Below are 23,617 nucleotides of genomic sequence, written 5' to 3'. Positions count from 1 at the left end.
TTTATTTATTTTCTGCTTTTGATCTCAAAGCAACTAATTCCGTGAGGCAGACTTAGCTATTCTTCCCTGTTGCCTTTGATTTCAGGAAGACATGCACTGTGTATCGCTCACTGTTTTAGAAGGCTTATTAGATACATAAAGTTACATGTTCTGTTCCACACCTTAGAGATGGAAGAAACCTACCCCGGCCCTTTGAGGTAGGCGGCTTTCTCTAACGTCAGCACGGGGGCCAGCACAGGGGCCGTGTTGCATGCCTAGGGTTCCCATACAGTGGGACAGTCTGTCTTTCGAAGCTTTTATCCCATCCTTCATCTCCACACTCTAAGAGTCATTTCCTTTTGCAAAAATAAATGGGTCAGAGTGTGCTTTCTGGTTCCCCTTTGAGGTCACGTGTGACTTGAAGGGCTCCACGGAGAGGCCTCGCGGTGTTGGTTATTAATGAGCGTGTGGACTGCTGCAGTAGCTTCTTGGCTGAGTACCGTCTGTCTTGCTGGGCTCTCAGCCTGGGGCGCTTCTCTCTGGAGGAGGACCCCTCGGGCCAGACTCCTCAGACTCCTCCGTAGCCCTCCTTTAGGGGGCGGACTCGTAGGGCAAGCTTAGCCCCCGCTGCTCCCCGGGGGCCTCTTGTCCTTGAGGCAGGCACGTTCCTCCTGGGGCTCCGTCCAGCCTCCCCCATTCCTGACCTTACCTGGGGATCGCCCTCCCCTTTCTTCCCACATCCCAATCCCTTACTTGCCCCTGGTGGGAGGTGCTGGGAGACCTTGCTCCAGTGTAGGATCTGCCATCACCTTCCCGTGCTTCCCAGGGCCTCGTGCCCTGAGTTTCCCAGTGAGGCCGCCCTGCAGAGGTGTGGTGGCTCTCAGGAGCGGCTCGGACCTCCCCATGTCTGCAGCGTTTGTCCCCAGGCCTAGTCCACCGCTTGTGGTACAGCCGCTCTTCACGGGAGATGACTCTTCCAAAGAATCTAGTCTTCTGAAGATTCTGTCTCCTCCTGGGGGTAGGAGATGGAGGTTTTGGCGTCCATATGGCAGTTTGTGGCACATGTGTGTATACAAAACCTGTATCATGTCGTGTCATGGGAAACACATTTTAGTATACACAGTAGAATCTGTGTAAGCTGACCAAGTTCCAGAGTAAAATTTGCCTGTACTGCAGTTTGTGTAGGTGAAAAGGAATGAACTTTTCTTCCAGAGACTACAAATTGATTTTTTTTTTCATTTGAGAGTCTCCAAATACTAATATTTAGTACACATTTCTTTTTCTGGAAGTAAACTTCAGACTGTGGCACACACGAGAGGTAAGATATTAGCCTCTCGAGGCTAAGCCACTGCTGTGCCACATTTTATTATTTGATTTGATTCTCTGGAGATGTAACGCTTTTTGTCTTTCCTCTCTCTTCTCTACAGTCAGAAAATGGGTAAGAAGAGTCGAGTGAAAACGCAAAAATCAGGCACTGGTGCTACAGCAAGTGTGTCACCGAAGGAAACCTTGAACCTGACTAGTGAGCTGTTGCAGAGTAAGTTCTGCCCAGGGCTTCCTGTCTTCCTGAGGGGCAGTATGGCTTCACGCCTTCATGCCTTCACTTCCTTGGGCTGCGAGGGACAGTCTTTGGCGCAGTGAGGAAGTGAAACAGGCTTGGGTTCAAATCCCAGCTTGCTGGCCATGCGACCTGGGCAAGCGTCAGAACTTCTCTGACCCTCGGTCTCCTCCTTCTGTAAAGCCGGGGATATTGGTAGTGCGTAGCGATTAATGAGGGTTGGATGAAACACCGAACCACCCAGAACATGGGCTTCTGGGGGCTCCAGGACCTACTTGACTACCGCGGACAAATCACGCAACCCCTCTGAGTCTTCGTGTTTACAGCAGAAAACCATCTCGGGAGGGGAGGGCTGTGTGAGCTGGGGCACATCAAGGTGCTCCGTGGCTATCAGGCCCCAGGTGCAGACCTTTGGAGCTCTGCCCCCTTGTTCGAATGTCTCCCCTTTAGTTTCAGTGATTCAGTAATAGTTTTCCAGTTTCTTGGTTCAAGGAAACTAAGTATCTATTAAGTGCTTGTACTTGGTTTAGTAAGTTTGTATAACTTGGTAACTTCTTAATTGTGAATGTAAATGGGTGCTGTCTAGGTTGCGGACTTAGCTGTGGCCGCTCCGCTCACTCCGCTCACTCCGCTCACTCCGCTGCCTCGTTTTCCTTGCCTCTGTTCACGTGAGACAGGCCAACCCCCAAATAGAAATTTAGCTTTCTCTCCCTGCCCGAAGCAGGCAGCAATCAGGTCGGGGTTAGGTCTTTCCCCAGATGCTCCTGTGGACCCCTGTGGCCCTCAGAGCAGTGTGGGCCCCCTGTAGAGCACTGAGGTATTCACTGCTTACCGCCTCTGTCCCGCACTGGACTGCGGGCAGCTTGCAGACAGGCTCTGGCTTCTTATAGTGCAGGGCCAGCTGGTATTTGTTGGTGGAAGAATGACTGGTTAACCTTAATAGTTAGGAGTCAGCCCAGCCTTATGACTTGGTGGTGGTAATTATATACCACATGTACTCTTTTCTTCAGAGAACAAAGATGGCCATGGGAAGAAGCCTCTCTCCTTAAACTCACACAGTTGTTTAAAAAGGAAAGATCATGTGATAGGCCAGGTGTCCCGGACCCAGCCTTCCAGAACCACCGGCACCATTCTTGAGGGCTGCTGGTCTTTGCTTCTGGCCCTCCAGCAGAGTCTCCGCTTCCTTTTTAGCAGTGCCTGTGCCATCTCTTTTTGCGACTCCCCCAGAATGCTTAATATAGAGCCTTACACATGGATCTGAAATGTTTGTTGAGTAATTGTCCTTATGTCCAATTTAACTGGTTGCTTTAGAGAGCCATTGTTCTAGGATTTAACTAGAAAGAAACGTTGACTTTTAAGATTATCTTTTTTTTTTTTAATCCATCCAGAAGAGTTTTTAGGGAAATGTTTTGCATTTTTAGCCTTGCTTTTCAGATTTTCCCATGTTCAAGTATATTATGAGGAAAATTTTTCAGAGCAGCAGGAGGAAGATAGCTGCGGGCTCCGTGCTCACACGTAGGCATGGCAGTCCCAGCACAGTAAGTGGCACATGGATGGCTTTGGAGGGTTTATGTGCTTTGAAAGTATACCTGGTTTATACTTCCCACGTTTATCATCATAGCTGTGATATCTTTGTCCTTTAAAAGGAAATCAGCAGCAGTAACAAAACCCCAGCCCTCTTAGTGCTGCAGGCTAGCTGGTGAAGTTGAAAGCAAGCAGTGTTTGAGTGCCGCGGCTTTTGTTGTGTTACAGAATGCAGTAGCCCCGCACCTGGCCCAGGGAAGGAGTGGGAAGAGTATGTGCAGATCCGGTCTCTAGTCGAGAAAATACGAAAAAAACAAAAAGGTATGTTTTTTCGAGTAATTATTGTAATAGAATCATGTAAAGACTTGACACAAGTCAGACATGTTTTGAGGTTAGTGAAGGCCTCGCTGTCATTCTTGCGTGTGGAAGATCACAGTAGAAGGTCACAGCGGAAGGGGCTCGGAGTTTGGGAGGATGGACTAGGAAGCTGTCCTGGGATCTCTCCCATTTCTGAGGTGCTGCTTCCTGCATTGGAAAGGGTAAAAATGTTGAGCCATAGTGGGAAAGTGTTTGTATCTAGGGGCTAAACTGACAACTTTTGGGGCACCTGGGTGACTTAGTTGGTTAAGTGCCTGCCTTCGGCTCAGGTCATGATCTCGGGGTCCTGCGATCGAGCTACACATTGGGTGTCCTGCTCAGCAGGGAGCCTGCTTGTCCCTCTCCCTCAGTCCTCTCCCGTCGCTCATTCTGTCTCTCAAATAAAAAATCTTTAAATAAATAAAATGACACAACTTTTATTTTTTATGAAATATATATTTAGATCTGCTTTTTCCACATTGTGTTTCCTTGAGGGTTTGAGGTGAGTACATAATGCCATGAGTGGTCAACACACAGATACACACTGATAGATTAATGTCTTAGCAGGATTTATGAAGAACTCAAACCTGTCTTGGTTAAATAAGAGATATAGTTCTGTTTCTGAAGCTGTGTTTTTACAGGGTGTATTCAGTAGGCATCTTAATGATTCTCAGCCAGGCCGGCAGTGGGGCCAAGTGTCAGCTTGAAAAAGCCTATTCAATATACCTATTGTTTTTGTTCTGTAAAGCACAAAAAATAAAGATTGGTATGCAGGACCACATGGAAGGTGGAAGGAGAAAACATAATAAGTAGCCTGTGTCTAAAAGGGTGAGAAGAACCTTCTTAGGGTTAGGGTTTTATAATTTTTATTTACTGCTATGAAAGTGAGTCAGAAGAGGGTTTGTTTTTTTATTTGCTCCCTGAGCTTTCATTGCTCTCCCTTGTACTTCTGTAAACATGCAGTCTTTAGCTTAGATGGTCTTGAACCGCAAATGGTGGCAGGTTCCTTTAAAATGTATTTCTTTGCTCTAAATGGTAGGCTGCCAATCTTGGCTCTCCAGATCTATAGTGTGGCAGTTTTTGAATGTCCTGAGTGTCTATTGTCAGCAGAGACCGCTAACTACAACTCACCCTGAGGTTAGAGTGTTCCTGAGTTCTCAGCAAAGAGTGACTTCAGTCTCAGCATGTCCCGAACAAAGTCAGCTTTCTGCATACGCAGTGTGGTGCCGCCTGTGCCGGTACCGTCCTGCTGCCCAGAGCCAGGTGATGACCGATGGTGGCGTGTTGGCATGGCCACAGGCACCTGGGCTGGGCTCCACACCCTGCTCCTCACGTTTGTGAAGTTCCTGTTCCTCTCCTTTTGTTTGTCAGATAAACCTGGTTTTTCTTCGGCATGGCTTTTCATCTCCTTGAATATCACAAACATGCCAAAAAGTCCAAAAAATAACACAACGCCTAAGAATCTTCTACCCAAACTGTATTAGTCCCACCAGTCAAGTTCTCCCTCCTGCCCACCTGCTGATCCAATCCCGGTCCCTCCCTCCGTCCTTTCTTCTCTTTTCATTATTTGCTTTTTCTAAAGATTTTACTTTTTTATTTGACAGACAGAGATCACAACTAGGCAGAGAGGCAGGCAGAGAGAGAGAGGGAGGCAGGCCCCTCACTGAGCAGAGAGCCCGATGCGGGACTCGATCCCAGGACCCTGAGATCATGGCCTTAGCCGAAGGCAGAGGCTTTAACCCACTGAGCCACCCAGGCGCCCCTCATTATTTGGTTTTAGGAAATAAATGTTGCAGATGTAGCTGAAGCCCCGTGCTTCTGTCCCAGTCCCTTTGTGCTCTCTTGGGAGTTTGTCTAAGTGGAGACTATCGTTCTCTTTCATGGATAACGCCACAAAAATGAAGGGTATCAAGTGGTATTTTTAAAAAATTTGCATAAATGGTATGAGAGCACTTGAATTTTTAAAGATTTGTTTATTATTTTAGAGGAGGAGAGTGCTTGCTCGCAAGTGGGGTAGGGGCAGAGGGAGAGGGAGAGACTCTCCAGCAGATTCCCTGCTGACCGCAGAGCCTGAAGCGGGACTCCATCTCACGACCCTGAGATCACGACCTGAGCTGAAACCAAGAGTCAGGCACTTAACCCAGGAGCCACCCACCCAGGAGCCCCAGAGCACTTGAATTTTTAAAAACACAATGTTATATTTTGTTACCTTTGTAGATATGTATGATCCAACTCATTTAAACTGTTCAACCATGTTCGGTTGCAGAGCTGACTAGTTCTGTGCTCTCAGAATCAGACATGTAGTGCGCCTCCTGTGCCTCCTGTGCACATGTCAGCTACTGATTTCTGTTTTCCTGGGAATTTAGTTGAAGCAAAGCTGCCTGTGAGACTGGGCATGCCGGCCTTAACATGGCTACTGTTATGTGTGAGCTGGTAGAGCCCTCCCCTTTCCACCATGTCGCCTCGCCTAGCTCAGCAGTCAGTAGTCCTGTGTCCTGGGCTCAGCACATGCTTCTCCACAGCAGACGGGAGTTTAGGATTGTAATTCACCTTTCCTGCCACTAGTTAGGATGTATACTGTGCTTGGTGACTTATTGTTCTGTTGTTTTGTTTTTTGTTTCTGTGTGATTCGATTCTCCTCAGGGCTATTTAGAAGTGTTCTGTTTAATTTCCAAATATTTGGTAATTTTCAAGATTTTTTTTGTTGTTGATTTCTAATTTGATTATGGTGTAATCAGAGAATGTTGTATGACTTCAGTCCTTTTCAGTTTATTTAAGCAGTTTTTTTTTAAAGATTGTATTTATTTATTTGATAGAGATCACAAGTAGGCAGAGAGAGGGGGAAGCAGGCTCCCTGCTGAGCAGAGAGCCCGATGCAGGGCTTGATCCCAGGGCCCTGAGATCACAACCTGAGCCGAAGGCAGAGGCTTTAACCCACTGAGCCACCCAGGTGCCCCTAAGCAATTTTTAAACAATTTATTTTTTAAGCTTTTCTTTCAAAGATTTTTTTTTTTGTAATTAAAGCTTAATTGTCATAAAATATTGTATTAGTTTCAGGTGTACATCATAGGGAGTCAGTATTGCATACATTACAGAATGGTCACCCCCATAAGTCTCTACCTGGTGATGAGTTTTGATTTCAAGATTATAGCGTTATCACTATTTTCAGTGCGTGATTTTTAGTTTCTGAGAGCAGAAAGAATGGTATGGGTCCTAAACGTAGCTCTTGTTTTCTGACACATGGATTGAAACAGGTCTGTCTGTTACTTTTGATGGAAAAAGAGAAGATTACTTTCCTGACCTAATGAAGTGGGCCTCTGAAAATGGAGCCTCCGTTGAGGGTTTTGAAATGGTCAACTTCAAAGAAGAGGGCTTTGGTTTGAGGGCGACGAGAGATATCAAGGTGAGTTTTGACTGTTTGGTTCGGGGACCCTCAGCATGCTTGGATTGTGCTACGGGGCAGACACAGGTTGTGGAGACAGGTGTCTAGGCTGATTCTGACCTCATAGGCGACAGGCAGCGTGCCATTAACACTCCGCTTCCTGCCGCGGGGTCTCTGGGCTAACCAGGGGCCTGGAAGAGCCTTGCCAGTGTTCTAGGCAGCCCCCTCCGGTGTATCGTCCCTGGGAGCTGTGCTGTTAACCAGTGAGCTAGGGCAAGTCAGCTCATGTTTCAGAGACTCTATGTTAGGAGACCACAGAACATGCCTCAGAGGATTCTGAGGCTTCAAGAGAAGGATGTGGGCTCAGGCAGTTAGGAGGAGGAGCGCACAGGACCTGTGACACGGGATGGGGAGGTGGGGGCATTGGGGTGTAGGCTGGGCAGGGTCTGGGGTGCTCACTGCTTCCGGAGGGGGTAACTGAGTGGTCGGCAGTGCCACCTGCTGACACCGTCCCACCAGAGCAGAAGGGGAAAGGGGAGCAGCTGCTCCCCTGCTAAGGGACAAGTGCTTTTCCTCTGCTCTGGGTCTTTCCTTACAGATGAAGGCAGCAGCAGCACCCTGACGTTCCCAGCCTCTCTCTGCCCCTCAGTCCTGCCTCTCTTAGTGAGGAGATGTAACCTAATCTGTCTGATGATTTGGGAAGAAGGAACGGGTCTGGGCCTGTTTCTTGGTGGGAGCTGGTTGCCCACATGCATCCGTTGTGCTCTCCCCACTCCGTGCTTTACAGGGCAGGCCACACGTGGGGAGGCCCGTGGGGCTCCAGTTCTGCCTGTAACTAGGTGGGGGAGTCGGTCTAATTCTGGGATTCAGTAGGTGATATTTTGGGTGACCATCTGTTGTCATCTTGTGTCTCTCTCAGTGGGTTCAGAACTTGGATGGAGGAAATGAGTGTTATTTATTCGGGCCCCCTCAAACCTTGGCAACGCTTTTGGTCAAGTTGTAGTTAACCTTTCATTGATACGTTGATAAAGCATATACCCGTTTACTAGATACCTATCAGATGTGAAGAGTATGTGAAGAGTACCTTGCTCATTATTTTACCAGCCTTCCAAAAAAACTGCGGTCTCTTCCTTCATGATGTTTATAATCTGTAGTAGGGGAAGAGACACGCATAAACAGAATCCAAATGGTAGACCTTGGCAGAAGGCGAGAGTAACCAGGATGTTGCACCTTCTTCTCGTATATCCGAGAAGCGTCATTTCTGTGGACGCCGCCCCAGTTATCTTAGCTGTGGTCTGTCTTCACCATGTGCATGTTTAAGCTTTATTGAGGTAGAAGGGGGAAACTGCATGTTCAGTGTTGACACTGTGAGAGGTTGGACGTGTGCACATGCTTGTGACATCGTCACCACAGTCAAGGCACTACTCTTTGCATGTTGTAAGCTATACATATACAGCACGTACCAAAAAGAAACCTCTCATATTGGCAAGAAATAATATTTCGGGGAAAAAACTCAGTAAACCAAAATATGTCCTAGAGACCTGTGCTTTTGCTGGTAACCGTTGTACAAAAGACAAGCATATTGAGGAAGGAATGTTCCTCTGGCTTCAAAAATGCAATAGCAGGAGCAGTTTACATCGACAGGTTCAGATTTTTGTTGGAGATTGAGGTTTTGTTTTGTTTTGCTTTTTGAACTTTAAAAAACGCAAGTGCGGCAAAGAATAGTTTTGTGCTTCACTCCAAATGGCTATGTTTACTTCAGATTAAAGTTGAAAGTCCCGTTTTTTTCATCTGTTTTCTCAATATATATGGTTAGTTTTTCTTTCTTTTTTAAAAAATATTTTATTTATTAATTTGACAGAGAGCACAAGCAGGGGGAGCAGCAGGCAGAGGGAGAGGGAGAAGCAGGCATCCTGCTGACTAAGGAGCCTGATGTGGGGCTTGATCCCAGGACCCTGGGATCATGACCTGAACCTAAAGCAGATGCTTAACCAACTGAGCCACCTAGGTGCCCCTATGGTTAGTTTTTCTCTTGGAAGTAGGATTTTAAACCCTGCTTCTACTTATCTAAGTAAACCACAAATACTTACATTTAAAAATACATATTGGGGTGCCTGGATGGCTCAGTCAGTTAAGCATCTGCCTTTAGCTCGGGTCGAGATCTCAGGATTCTGGGATAAAGCCCCACATCAGGCTCCCTGCTTAGTGGAGAGCCTGCTTCTTCCTCTCCCTGTGCCCTTCCTCCATGCTCATGCTCTCTCTCTGTCTTGCTATCTCAAATAAAATCTTAAGAAAAATAAAAAATAAAAGTACATTTGATAGTTAGAAACAGAGTGCTAATGTGCAACCTTAAACAGTATTTCATGTGTGGTTGTGTGATTGGCTTTCTGACTGCGGATGAAGGGGGCTGAAGATTGTGACATGTTTTGATGATTATATGATTTTCTTATTTTTTTTCTCCTAGGCAGAAGAATTATTTTTATGGGTTCCACGAAAATTACTAATGACTGTTGAATCTGCTAAAAATTCAGTGTTGGGTGAGAATAATTTCTGACTGTTCAAGGCAAAGTGCAAATGATAAAAATATGAAATTTTATTTTATGGTGCTAAGGACCATATTTGGGTGTTTTCTCAAACTAGCGAAATATTCCCCCAAATTCACATTGTTTGGCATGCTTGTAATGCGACATAGTAGAAGAATGTCAGAAGAAAGTTGCATGTTACTTTAAATATTACAAAACTTTCCAGTTATTTCTGTAACTTTAATTATTTTGAATGAATACTTTTTAAGGTGCTTTTTTAACTTAACGCTGGTAACCTCTGGGTTCATTCAGGGCCCTTGTATTCTCAAGACCGGATTCTTCAAGCTATGGGAAATATCACACTGGCCTTTCACCTGCTGTGTGAGCGCGCCGACCCGAACTCTTTCTGGCAGCCCTACATTCAGACCCTCCCCAGCGAGTACGACACTCCTCTCTACTTTGAGGAAGATGAAGTCCGAGACCTCCAGTCCACACAAGCTATCCACGACGTCTTCAGCCAATATAAGAACACGGCTCGGCAGTACGCCTACTTCTATAAGGTCATTCAGGTGAGTGGCTGCTTACTGTTCACATGTACACTTAACAGAGTGAGGAAGAAAGAGAAATTGATGGCCTAAATGTTCTGCCTCACATTTTATTACACATGCTTAAACTTTGTGCTTCTTTAAGGTAAAAGGCATTCTGATTCTAGTCCACTGTCTGTTTTGGTACAGAAATATCCCTGAAGTGTGGTTTGAACATATCTGATTTCCGGTGTTAATATAAGCAGCCCTCGTTCCTAAGTTAGGAAAGTCTCCGAGCTTTTCTGAAAAGGAAAGATTACAACAGAACTCAAGAAGCTGTAAAATGTGTCTAATACAAAAAGGTGCTCCGTGTATAAATTTTCCAGGGAAATGAAAGACCCTTTCTGGGTTTTTCATATAAAGGTTGACATGTATTTTACTAAATTATAGTGACAGTTAATTTGCTAACTTAGAATGCCGAGTTCTTTTGTCTTTCAGAGTGTGCTGTGTATTAATTTTAATTAGTTCTAAGTGAAAGTGTCCTATAAAAACTTCCGTATGGTTGTGCACATTTGAGTTTTACCTATTACCTGGTTACTCCTTTCTGTGTCTTGGCAGTGCAGCTGGTGTTACCTTTCCTCTCCTGTTGAACTGCCATGAGACGAGTCAGAGCAAGTGTCGCGGTTCCCTCCCGAGCTGAGACCAGGGAGTGTCTCTGCCCTGACTCTCCCTTTTCTCAGTTGCTCGACAACTAGCTCCGGGGCTGCTGTATCCGATACGTGGCAGTGGGGGTGATACTAAACTTCCTTGGATGTATAGGGCAGCCCCCAAATGGGGAATTTTCCAACCCAGAATGTTAGTATTGCTAAAGTCAAGTAATCTTGCTTTGTGGGTATATATAGCACAGAGTGTGTCAGGTGCCAGTGTGATGCCGAAGATTGCCATCATTCCTGACTGATGATCTCATCAGGACCTGACTGAACAGACAGAACTCAGGCTTCGTCGTAAGATGAGCCCGAGTTGAAATCTAGATTCCATATCTCACTTGCTATTGAAATAGAATTTGGATTTACAGTTAACCCTTGAACAGCACGGGTTTAAGCGGTATAGGCCCCCTCATACACGGTTATTTTCGATAAGTACGGTGCAGTGTTGTCAATGTATTTACTCTTATGATTCTCTTGATAACATTTTCTTTTCTCCCTCTTTACTATGAGGATACAGAATATAGTATGTATAACATACATAAACCAACTGTTTAGTTTATTGGTAGCACTTCTGGTCAACAGTAAGCTATTGGTAGTTAAGTTTCTGGGGAGTCAAAAGTTATATGTATACTTAAAAAAGAAAAGATTTTGTTTATTTATTTGACAGAAAGAGAGAGAGAGAGCACAAGCAGGCAGAGGGAGAGGGAGAAGCAGACTCCGTGCTGAGCTGGGAACCTGACGTGGGGTTCGATCCCAGGACCCCAGGATCATGACCTGAGCCCAAGGCAGATGCTTAACCCACTGAGCCACCCGGGTGCCCCAATACGTAGATTTTTTGATTGGGTGGGGGTCAGCACCGCATCCCTTGCATTAACTTGGAGGTCAGCTCTTGGTGCTTTACCCCTCTGATTGGTTTCCTCATCTGTAGGATTAAAATATCTGCCCCATTTTTCAGTGTAACTATCGTGAGCCCAACTAGGGCTATTCATCAGAGCACCTAAGTGCGGTGCTGGACCTCGGCGCCTGTGGCCTTTAAGAGTGCAGTTTCCTCTGGGAACCATGAAGGATATCTCAGTTGAAGCCACCTCCATGGGGGCGATGTGTTCCTTGGAGTGCTGGACCCCAGAGCTGGCCTGCCAGGGTCCAGACCCCACAGTACCTTGAGAGCTGCGCCATTTGCCTGTGTCTCTGTGCTCCTGTTTCCTTATCTGTAAAATGGGATAATATAGCACCACACTCCAGGGTTGCAGAGCAGACCAGATGAGTATGTACGGCCCTTGATGACAGCAGTGTTTGCTGTAGAAATTCTCAGTTTGGGTTACTCTTCTGTGTCTTGTTCCTTCAGACCGTGTCACTCAGTTCGAGTTCTTTACTGTTTTTCGTGGCCTCTCCCCCTGTGTCTGCAGGGACTTCCATTAGTGTGTGTTAACCTTCCCAACTGAACACCCTCGCCACCAAGAACGATGAAGGGTATTCCTGCAAGATGAGGGTCCCCCCTCGAGCGGCCCATTACAGACTCCGAATTGCTTCAGAGTCCTGAGCTCTTGTCATTACTGTTGCTGGCTTCAGTTTCACGTTTTAAAATATCAACAGTTCATGCAAATGTTCGTTTACTCTGATTTAAAAACCTTGTTCAGTGACATACCATCAAGTCAGGTTGGGATTGTAGGAGAACGGCCCCGGGTTCTCCCGGGACTGTACCTGCCCCTGTGTGTGCCTGGGGGCCCCCATTCCGGCTTTGCCTGTAGTAAACACTTTTACCCTGACATCGTGGTCCGTCCAGCTGTGGTCCTTTTTTAGAAAAACATGGGACACCCCCTTCACATTAGTAGAAGGGAATCATTACAAACTGAAGTACATCCTAACAAGATTTTGTGGGAAATTTCCTAGTCAGCGGTTTGATTTAAGTGCCAGTTGAGGTAGGAGCACAGGAAGCCTGATGGGGCAAGTAGCCATGGCTCGAGAAGGATCCAGGCTGGGGTGGGGGGGGGTTCCCCTCCCATGAGCATTCTTCACCAAGTAAAACAGACTCAAGCAGAAGTTACCTTTTTAAAAATTAGAGCTTGAGACCAACTGCTCTTTTGGTCTTAGAATGTTCTCATTGCTCGTGGAATCTTCAGTAACGATCCAGTGTAAACACAAATGTTAGCATTGTTTGGTAGGTCAGGTTTTCTCACCTCGGCACCAGACTCTGCCTCTTTCTCATGCTGTCCCAGGACCAGCTGTGAGGCTTTTGCTCCGTTGCAGAGGGTCGCTCCGTCAGTGCGTCACCACTTAGGCAGAGAGAGTGAGCCGTGTTGCCTCAGTTCATATCAACGTCTTCCTTGCGGTGACCTGCCCTCACTTTTGTTTTGTGGGGCACCGTGGCTCTTAACCTTTTAAGGGTCTGGCGTCCCTCTTCCCAGAGAAATGGACGCATGCCGTCTCGCATGAATGTTTATGTACCATTTGAGGGAGGGTCCCAGTTCCTTTCCGGTGTCCCATTTACTGTCATCTGCCTGGGCCTGGGCATTGCACCTGAAACCCGTTATTTTTCTTCTGAGCTGAATGCTGGCTCGAAGGTCTGCCAGCCACAGCTCTTAGCCACTAGCTCTGCTCGCACCAGCAGCGTGAGTGCAGGCATGACTTGGTTCCGGGCGTCTGCACCAGTGATCCCCAGACCCTGAGAAAAGGATGCAAAAAAGGGCAGTGTGTGCTTCGGCCTTACGTCTTGCTTCCGGTGCTGGAGGGCTTATCAGTGCTTCCTTCTAGCCACTGTAAGTTCCTTTACGTAGACTTCTCTTCATTGAATTTCGTTATTTTCATGTTTGTCTGTCTTTCTCTTTGGTTGTTGTTAGCTAACCACTAGAAGAGTGATTCCCTGCACTCTTTTCTGCCAGAGGTATTTTCATAGACGAGGGAGTTTTAGAGCGGCCGGGTGTTAGTTCAGCGTACTTTGTGTTCCGAAGTGTTTGCAAGCCTCTGCTGGTTCTCATGGGTAGAGAAGGGGCTTGGGCTTTATGGTCTTTCCAGTTTTTTATCCTGTATTGACATGGTGTTCTTGAGATGTTCAGTATACAGGGTTTCCTTTACGTGTTCAGCAGAGGATAGCGTGTAACCGGGAGCCTTGGACTCAGGGAGCCAGGGGAGCGGACTGTGGACGCAGACAGAGCGCCTGCTGGTGAAGTCTTGTACTGTAGCCCAACAGTTGAGAAGTGTCCCCGCTCAGACTCGGGAAGCTAAATTAGGAGCTGTGGCTCAGCCAGATCCTGGAAAAGGCTCGTGTGGTTTGAGAACCGTAAGGGGTGGTAAAATTTCTGTCAGTCTGTGAAATGGGGACCAGCGCAGGATAGAGGATTAATGGTAGAAGGCAGAACTTGGCCCTTTAAAACCAGGGCAGAACTTTGAACCCATAAGAGTCACTTAGCAGACCAGGACGTTCGAAAGTTCAGCTCTAAGGTAAGACTCCTGCCTGGAAATATGGGACCAATGTTGGGACAGACATCAGTGGAACAGCAGGGTTTGGCTTAAACCCAGCTCTGAAGTAGTGTAATTGTGTGAAGGGAAGAAATCCCATCAGATTTGACCTGACTTAACACAGATGAACCGTAGCTTGTGTATCGCTCCCCAGCACCAGTGAAAAACAAATGAACAGGTCCTATGAGTGGACAGTGTGATTTGTAGTCCCACCTGCTGGACCAGGCCCCGCACTGTGGGGTGCCCGCTTGTCCTGAGGTTAAGAGCTCTCCGGGGACATGCACATTTTCCTGAGTGGCTGAGCCTGAATGTGATGCTCGCGGAAGGAAATGCAACTGTGTGAGGTTTGTTAGAATAGAGGCATATCTGTAGAATGACTGGTTTTCCATTGATCTAATTTGCATGATTTGTCCACCTTACTTGGGTTTTGTCCTTTGTGTCACTCAGACAGCGCGAGAGGTCGGGCGGAAGGGTTGGAGATGGAGAAGCCCACTTGTGTGTTAGCTGCCGTGAGTTTCCGTTGAGCGTTCCACTCTGCCTGCCCTGTGCTTCGGGACGGAGTTAGGCGGCCTTGAGTTGGCTTTCTTCCTTGAACAGGCCACTTCTCCCACCTAGCCTGGGCTGTAGTGGCAGAAGATTTGAGCAGTCATACTCACAACTTGGCCGCAAACAGAGCCTACCAAGAGGCAGAGGAAGATGTCACGCTTGGCTCTTGGCGCTCCGTGACGGCTGTGGCCCGGTACGAACAGTTGCTCTTCCCGCTTCTCGCCGTTCTAACGGTCTCTGACGGAGGCACACAAGAGTAGCACGAGATGGGCGTTGTCGGATGGATTTAGCCTATGTTTTCCTGAAGCTCCAGTCCGCTCGTAGACTCTGCTCCTACACAGTGCCTTCGGGGCCGGGTGTCCAGTTAGAGCAGAAGGCTCTGGGCCCTAGCTTATTCTGAAGACCCCGGCACCCAGAGCCTCTTGGGAGACACCCCTCACCACGCAGAGCTGTTTGTAGAGCTGCGTGTAGGTAATGTGTGCCGGAGCAGCACCGAGAGGGAGAACCTGCGTGTGTCCTCCTGTCACTGTCTTCTCTGGCGGCAGATAGCCTGTGGGCAGGCGGCGTGGGGTCTCCATGGTCAGCTTCTCCTGTGCTGGTGGTCCTTCCCCTCTGCCTGGAAACTGCCCTTAGAGTCTTCCTTTGCGGGTACACCAACCTGCCGCCTCCTCCCAACCTTGGATTTACTGCCCTGTCTTTTGTTTTTAGCCTGTGTGCCCGCTGGGTTATTGCATTTTTCAACTGTACTTGAGTGTGTGTGGCGGGGTGGGCAGCACACCTGGATCTCTGGGAATAGAGATTTTCTTTTTTCTTTTCTCTCTTTTTTTTTTTTTTTTTTTTAAAGCTTATATTTATTTTAGATAGAGAGCACAAGGTCGGGAGGAGCAGAGGGACGGAATAAGCAGACTGCTGGCCAAGCGTGGAGCCCGATGTGGGGCTCGATTCCAGGACCTGAGCTGAGATCAAGGGTCGGACACTCAGATGACTGAGCTATCCAGGCGTGCCCAGAGATTTTCTTTTTCAGTGTTTTGTTCTGGAATGGACTTTTAGGCTTACAGAAAAGTTGCGCACGTAGCACAAAGTTGAAAATGGACCCATGAGGATTCTAGCCTCCTGACCTCGTTCCCGTGTGGGTGTTTTTCCTCAGAGGCAAACACGTTCCGAAGGGGACATTTTTGTTCTCAGCCAGCTTCACGGCAACGCCACATCTGTGAATAGCCAAGAAGTGAAGAGGGAGGGAGCAGAGTCGCAGGTGATGGTGACGGGGAGGGCAGAGGAGGCTGATGGCTAGGTTTGGAGGTGTCGGATGCAAGAGCATGAGCCCGTATTTATTCCTTGGCTGTCATGGTAACGGGCTGGGTAGAGGCTGCGGGATGCAGAGAGACAGGAAGATTTCTGTTCGCAGGTTGCTCGTCTGAGTTGACTGGGGCCTCTTCCCATCAGGTAAGGACTTTCCGTGCTCTGTGCCGCCTGGGACTGGCGGAGGAGGCTGGGCCGGGCCGAGGTGGGTAGGAGGGCTCCGGAACACAGGGCAGGAAACCCTGAGCCCAGCCCATCTCGCTCTCTCTGGAGGACTGTCATCCTTCCACTTACCTGCGAGGGGCTGGTCGCTCACCCTTTGCAGCTGCGGACTCACAGCTGTGAAGGTGTGGGGCAGCTGGCCAGAGCCCCAGGGCGCCCACACCCTGGGCTGGGGTCAGAGCAGGTCTGCTAGCCCCATGCCTGTGCCTGTGTCCTTGAATCTCTAAGGTTGTTTCTGGTCTTTAATTTTGAGACAAAGAAGTGTTCTGGTTTTAAGGGCAGAACACTTTTTTTTTTTTAAGATTTTATTTATTTATTTGACAGATCACAAGTAGGCAGAGAGGCAGGCAGAGAGAGGGGGGGGGAAGCAGAGCTCCCTTCTGTGCAGAGAGCCCGATGCGGGGCTCGATCCCAGGACCCTGAGATCATGACCTGAGCCGAAGGCAGAGCCTTAACCCACTGAGCCACCCAGGCGCCACAGGGCAGAACACTTTTATTTAAAATCTCCCTTGGGTTCTCTTACAGAAGCTGGGGGAGGCCTGCTGGGTGTGAGGCCACTGCTGGTTGGGGTCAGGGCAGGAGCCCGCATGGGGCTCAGCTTCTGGTCACTTTTTCCAGCTGTAGAGATGCCCCTCCCGGCTAGCCTGTCTCGTGCTGTGCAGAGGCCGGAGAGGCTCCCTCTCAGAGGAACCCACACCACTGCCGCTGGCTTTTCTTGCAAGCTGTGGAGAAGCTGGCACTCCTCTCTTACTGTTATCTTTACTGATTCCATTTGTAATGATGTGGAAAACGTGAAAACACCAGAGCTTTAGGAAATCAGTGCAGCTTGCGGATTCCCTTGAGAGTTTCCAGTGCCCTTCCAATCTTTGTTAGAGCCTCTGGCTGTCTCCCTGAAACGGCCTGACCTGCATCCTTGCTTGTTCCTGATAGCTGACCTTGACCGTTATTAATTTGTGTTAAATGTGCAAGAGTGTTGTCCTTATCATGCCCTTACCTAAGCTTCCTGATTTTATAAATTACCCATTCTAAATGTGTATGTTATTTTCATCAAAAAAGGCTGCAGATAGGTCATTAAAAAATCTAATTTGTGTCTTTAACTCTGTTCACCTGTTTTGCACCCCGTAGAGCAGGGCAGACGGGTGTGGACCTCACCTTCCGGAATCCGTGAGTGGGCCTTGTTTCCTCTGGTTTTTTCCAGCTTAAGTTTCAGCAGCCTTTGGGGAGCTCAAGGAATGAAGTGCTTTTTCTCTGTATTCGTGGTTCTAATTGTGGAGAGTGGGCCTGATACCCTGGCAGTGGTTGGTGTTCCTGTCTTGCCGACTGAGGGAGGACGTTGCCGGAGGGCGCTTAGTGGTGTGCGTACAGGGGAGGCTGGGCAGCCCCATGTTCCATGTCCTCCTGCTGCAGTTCTCACATGCAGACTTGGCATCTTCTGTCTGCCCTGCTTGCTAGAGCTGCCCCGTCTCCCACCCCTGCCTGTCCCTGCAGCCCTCCTCCCGGGCCACAGCCTCCCTCGCCTTTCTCTGCTTGCCTGACTTGGGATCCTGGGATCCTTCAGAAATCTTCCGTTGTGCCTGATCAGGGTCAGGAACAGAAGTCCCACAGAGCAGACCCGTAAATTGTCCCCGTATCCTACTTTATGTATCACCCAGGCGTAAGCGTGTTCTTAGAGGCACCTCCACAGGTATGGCGGACAGAGCCACGGGGCAAGATTGTGCATACATGTCCCTGGTGGCAGGACGCCTGAAGGAAGGGGAATCCGCATTTGTGGTCATGCCTGCTGTGTCAGGTACTGTGACGGGGACTTTCTCTCCTGTTATTCTCGTGGTGAGGAGGAGCTGGGAACTGGTGTCTTCCCATATGAATCTGACACAGAATTAGCCAAACTAGATTTCAAAGAAACCCCCAATGCCAGGACCAGGTCCCTGGTAGTTAAATTTGTGTGTGGAGTAGTTCAAGCCTCAGAGTCAGAGACGGGGCCTCGTTCCTAAGACACTGTTCACTGAGCCTAGGCCTCTATGTGGCACTGGTGGGCCAGGGTCCTTGGTGAGGCTCTGCTAGTCCTTCTTGTTACCTCGTCGCTGGGCATCACCCTCTTCGGGGAGGAGACAGGCTGAGGGTGGGAACGCTGGCCAGAGCTGCTGATGCTGAGTCAGGACTGACGCCCCAGAATGCCCCACGCACCCACCCTGGGGGCTGTGTGTCCCACTTCCCATCACTGCAGACCCGTCCTTCTCACAGTTCCTTCCGTCTAACGGCCCCGCTTGACCAGCCCTGGCTCTTCCCACTGCTCGGAGCAATAGAACTTTGTGAAATCCCTGCAAGTTTAAAAACAAGCATCAAAGAAAAATCTTTCTTGAAACCTGCTTTTTTCTATCAGTCTCCCCTAAGGTCTGGATTTGTAAATTCCCTCACCTATGGGACAGGATTTTGGTTGGTTTTTTTCTGTATGCTGGAGAATGAGACTTGCTCCTGTTTCTGAGACCCAGGATAAGCCCCCTTGTGAGTAAACGCGTTTGTGAGCGCCCTTGTTGGCCGACCCAAGCTCCATTCCTTCCCCGCAGAGCTGTGCTGTGCGTGATGTCTGCTGGCGTGAATGGTTTAGGCTGCAACCGCTGTGTAGTCATCAGCCGCTCTCAAGGAAGGCGACAATATGTACTTACATAGAGAAGGAGAAGTATTTTCAGGAGTTCCCTCAAGTAGTTCTGGAGGCTGGTAGCTCTGGAATTTACAGGACGACCAGCAGGGGGAGACCCTAGAGGGAGCGGGCGCTGCGGTTGGATTCCAGAGGTGCTCTCCCGGAGGGTTCCCTCTGGCTTGCAGCTGGCTCTGCGGAGGCCTTCGCTGATTGAAGCCCCCCGCATTAGGTAGGGCAATCGGCTTTCCTCCTAGCTAACCAGTTTACATGTTAGCCGCACCCAGAAGAGCCTTGTAGCAACATCCGGAACAACCAAGTGTCGGGGCACCGAGGCCCAGCCAAGTTGCCACGTAAAGCGAGCCATCACAGTGAGCATACTGTTTGCTTCTCCCACGGCACCTGCTCTCGGATTTATCCATTTCTTCTCTGGAGCGCGAGCTCCACGGGCAGGGCCCTTCTGTCCTGGGCACTGTGTGCCACTGCTCTGCACAGTGCTCACCACACAGGAGGTTTGGCTGTAGCTTGTTGAGCAGGGGGACCAGGTGCCTTCCAGATCTGCACACGGAAGCCAGGTGTGGCCAGGGCCTCTGGGGGAGGTGAGGGGCTGGAGTCTGGGCTGTCCTCACTCCCCAAGTTGGTCTCTGCAGAGCTGTGTCTTTATAGACAGGCAGTTTTTTCTGGTTTGTTCCCTGGCAAACACTCTTCTCCCTGCTGGGACACATGCTAAACCTGATGGGATGGCAGAGGAGCCCACGTGAGGACTGTCCTGTGTCTAACAGAACATTCCTCCCTCTGCTTGAGGCTTCGGTGGCCATGGACATCCCTGTCCTTCCTTCTTTCCTGTGTCTTCCCAGAGAAGTTTGCAGTGAAGGAAAAATTTATCAGATCCTCTGCTTTTACTTAATTTTTTTTAGAAGATTTTATTTTTGAGAGAGAGCAAGCAAGAGAGAGCATGAGCAGGGGGAGGGGCAGAGGGACATGGAGAAGCAGACTCCCCGCTGAGCAGGGAACCAGACCTGGGGCTGGATCCAGGACCCGAGGATCAGGACCTGAGGCGAAGGCGGCCGCCCAAGCAACTGAGCCCCCCAGGCGCCCCTCCTGTTTTCTCGTCCTTACCCCGTGTTCACTGCCTGGCCTTATGCTCGGATTCCAGCAGTTCTCTGAGGGTAGTTCTCCCAGTTCCAACTGGGCCATTTTTCTACCCCTTCTTAGTGGATCTTCTTTTAGATGATGCACATCCTCCCGCCACTGGGTCCCCTGGTGAGCCTCCCCAGCAGGGCTTGTGAATGTGCTGAGCCTCATGGGGGCTCTCTGGGTCGCGCCAGTGAACCACCCCTCCTCCGCTCTGCTTGGTGACCTGGAGACACCTGAGGCGGGGATGTTCTTCCTGACCCTCTTGCTGAGGGATTCCTCCTGGAGGTTGCTGGGCGTCCCACCTCACGTGAGACTGCCGCAGAGTGCCCCGTGACCATCAGCGCGTGGAGAGCTGTTGCATTTGGCCCCCTCTGTTCTGTAGTCCTCAGGCTTTGCCACATAATTTGATTTGGGTAGTTTTTCCTTTCGCAAGTCAACTGTACTTTTTCAGCCTAAAAGAAGTGAGTTCTAAGGAGTAGTAGTCCGAAACACAGCATGAAAACTGTGTTTATCTTCTTTATTTACACTGAATCTCATCAGGGAAAAAAATTGTAAGAGTCTCTCTTTTTTTAAGTAAGTCCAATAACTATCTGAAATATTTGCTGATAGTAATGGAGTTTTACGGAGTGCCTGGGTCTCCGGTTCAGTGGCAGGTGCTACAAGGAGATCAAAGAGTAGGAGGTCCTTGCCTTTTCAGAGTTTATGTAGAGACAGGAGGCACCCAGTTGGCAGGAAACACAGAAGAACACAAATGGTAAACTGAGGCAGTGACAGCTCTCTGAGCTCTGGGATGCCTGGGGCGGTCAGATGGTTGTGGCTTGAAAGGCAGGACTGTCTGACCGAGGGCAGTACTGAAGGTCTGGATGTGGAGGTTAGCAGTGCGTAGCCAGAGGAGCCTGGAAGGACAGCCCAAGCCCAGGAGAGGCCCAGCCCCCGAGTGGAGGGAAGTCACTGCAGGTTTGTGGGGACCAGCTCCCAGAAGTCTGACGCCTGAACCCCTGCAGGGTGTCTGTCGCTTCTGTGGCTCAGGCCAGTGTGCGTGGGACAAGAGGGCTGTCTGTGGCTTACGTGGTTGGTCTGTGTGTGATACCTGCTCACATCGCCCAAACTCCCCGAGCCTCAGTTTCCACAATTACAATCGAGCCTGTCCCAGGCTGTCTTTGCAAGTGCAGCTGAGATATCAGTGGATATAAATGTGTTTTTACAGTGCCAGCCTTGGGGCAGCTCATTTGGTTAAGTGTCTGCCTTTGGCTCAGGTCCTGATGAGTCCACGTCGGGCTCCCTGCTCAACAGGGATGCTTCTTCCTCTGCTGTTCCCCCTGCTTGTGCGCTCTCCCTCTCTCTCTCTCAAATAAATTAAAAAATAAAAAATAAAATGCCAACCTTGCTCTTGGTGTCATTAATGAGCTGCTGGGTTTGAGTGCCCTTCAGCAATGTTGTGAAGGGAATTTCCTGCACTGGATATAAAAAACAAGAAGATGCAACAGAATGGCCTGCTCACAGGAGTTGGGTTGGAGGGCACAGAGGGGTAGGGATAGACAGAAGGAGGGAGTGAACAAGGCTGAAAATGCGGCAGGAGCCCGGCTCGAGGGCTGTTAGCAGGCCTTGGGGTTTGTGTCCTCATACGATGGGGAGCCATGGCAGCCATCGGGCCACAGCGGCCTGGGTTTGCTTGCTTGCTGGTCGATGACCTCAGAAGCGGGGAGACCAGAAGACCAGCTAGCCTGAGCAATGTGAGAGGTACTCAGAGGTAGAATTGGTAGCATCTGTGACACACTGGATCCGAGGAGCTAGAATGACCGTGAGATTTCTAGAGTGTGCTGGCTCAGGTGCGTCTTCTTCCCCTTGCTCCTAGACTGACTCTACCAGCCTCTATTTATAACTTCTGTGCTTTAGAAAGGACATTTTTTTTTTTTTTTATTTTTTATAAACATATATTTTTTATATACATATATTTTTATCCCCAGGTCTGTGAATCACCAGGTTTACACACTTCACAGCACTCACCAAATCACATACCCTCCCCAATGTCCATAATCCCACCCCCTTCTCCCCAACCCCCTCCCCCCGGCAACCCTCAGTTTGTTTTGTGAGATTAAGAGTCACTTATGGTTTGTCTCCCTCCCAATCCCATCTTGTTTCATTTATTCTTCTACCCACTTAAGCCTCCATGTTGCATCACCACTTCCTCATATCAGGGAGATCATATGATAGTTGTCTTTCTCTGCTTGACTTATTTCGCTAAGCATGATACGCTCTAGTTCCATCCATGTTGTTGCAAATGGCAAGATTTCATTTCTTTTGATGGCTGCATAGTATTCCATTGTGTATATATACCACATCTTCTTGATCCATTCATCTGTTGATGGACATCTAGGTTCTTTCCATAGTTTGGCTATTGTGGACATTGCTGCTATAAACATTCGGGTGCATGTGTCCCTTTGGATCACTACATTTGTATCTTTAGGGTAAATACCCAATAGTGCAATTGCTGGGTCATAGGGCAGTTCTATTTTCAACATTTTGAGGAACCTCCATGCTGTTTTCCAGAGTGGCTGCACCAGCTTGCATTCCCACCAACAGTGTAGGAGGGTTCCCCTTTCTCCGCATCCTCGCCAGCATCTGTCATTTCCTGACTTGTTGATTTTAGCCATTCTGACTGGTGTGAGGTGATATCTCATTGTGGTTTTGATTTGTATTTCCCTGATGCCAAGTGATATGGAGCACTTTTTCATGTGTCTGTTGGCCATCTGGATGTCTTCTTTGCAGAAATGTCTGTTCATGTCTTCTGCCCATTTCTTGATTGGATTATTTGTTCTTTGGGTGTTGAGTTTGCTAAGTTCTTTATAGATTCTGGACACTAGTCCTTTATCTGATATGTCGTTTGCAAATATCTTCTCCCATTCTGTCAGTTGTCTTTTGATTTTGTTAACTGTTTCCTTTGCTGTGCAAAAGCTTTTGATCTTGATGAAATCCCAGTAGTTCATTTTTTCCCTTGCTTCCCTTGCCTTTTGCGTTGTTCCTAGGAAGATGTTGCTGCGGCAGAGGTCAAAGAGGTTGCTGCCCGTGTTCTCCTCAAGGATTTTGATGGATTCCTTTCGTACATTGAGGTCCTTCATCCATTTTGAGTCTATTTTTGTGTGTGGTGTAAGGAAATGGTCCAATTTCATTTTTCTGCATGTGGCTGTCCAATTTTCCCAGCACCATTTATTGAAAAGGCTGTCTTTTTTCCATTGGACATTCTTTCCTGCTTTGTCGAAGATTAGTTGACCATAGAGTTGAGGGTCTATTTCTGGGCTCTCTATTCTGTTCCATTGATCTATGTGTCTGTTTTTGTGCCAGTACCATGCTGTCTTGATGATGACAGCTTTGTAATAGAGCTTGAAGTCCGGAATTGTGATGCCACCAACGTTGGCTTTCTTTTTCAATATCCCTTTGGCTATTCGAGGTCTTTTCTGGTTCCATATAAATTTTAGAATTATTTGTTCCATTTCTTTGAAAAAGATGGATGGTACTTTGATAGGAATTGCATTAAATGTGTAGATTGCTTTAGGTAGCATAGACATTTTCACAATATTTATTCTTCCAATCCAGGAGCATGGAACATTTTTCCATTTCTTTGTGTCTTCCTCAATTTCTTTCATGAGTACTTTATAGTTTTCTGAGTATAGATTCTGTGTCTCTTTGGTTAGGTTTATTCCTAGGTATCTTATGGTTTTGGATGCAATTGTAAATGGGATTGACTCCTTAATATCTCTTTCTTCTGTCT

General features: G+C 48.3%; 1 protein-coding gene across 7 annotated transcripts in view; it reads left to right on the top strand.

Annotated features, from left to right (window-relative positions):
- SETD3 (SET domain containing 3, actin N3(tau)-histidine methyltransferase) overlaps nt 1-23,617 on the top strand; it is an 85,850-nt gene that overhangs the window by 13,196 nt on the left and 49,037 nt on the right. For all 7 annotated transcript variants that reach the window (XR_009355864.1, XM_059183074.1, XM_059183075.1 and 4 more), the window contains 5 exons: nt 1,407-1,516; nt 3,290-3,382; nt 6,673-6,821; nt 9,265-9,337; nt 9,635-9,891. Coding sequence is in view for 6 of the 7 variants with exons in the window: in XM_059183073.1 (XP_059039056.1) it covers nt 1,407-1,516; nt 3,290-3,382; nt 6,673-6,821; nt 9,265-9,337; nt 9,635-9,891 (682 nt within the window). In the remaining variant the exon portion in view is untranslated. The remainder of the gene's footprint in view (nt 1-1,406; nt 1,517-3,289; nt 3,383-6,672; nt 6,822-9,264; nt 9,338-9,634; nt 9,892-23,617) is intronic.

Source organism: Mustela lutreola, chromosome 7, assembly GCF_030435805.1.
Source record: "Mustela lutreola isolate mMusLut2 chromosome 7, mMusLut2.pri, whole genome shotgun sequence".
NCBI classification, from domain to species: domain Eukaryota; kingdom Metazoa; phylum Chordata; class Mammalia; order Carnivora; family Mustelidae; genus Mustela; species Mustela lutreola.
This window is presented reverse-complemented; position numbering and strand designations above follow the sequence as displayed.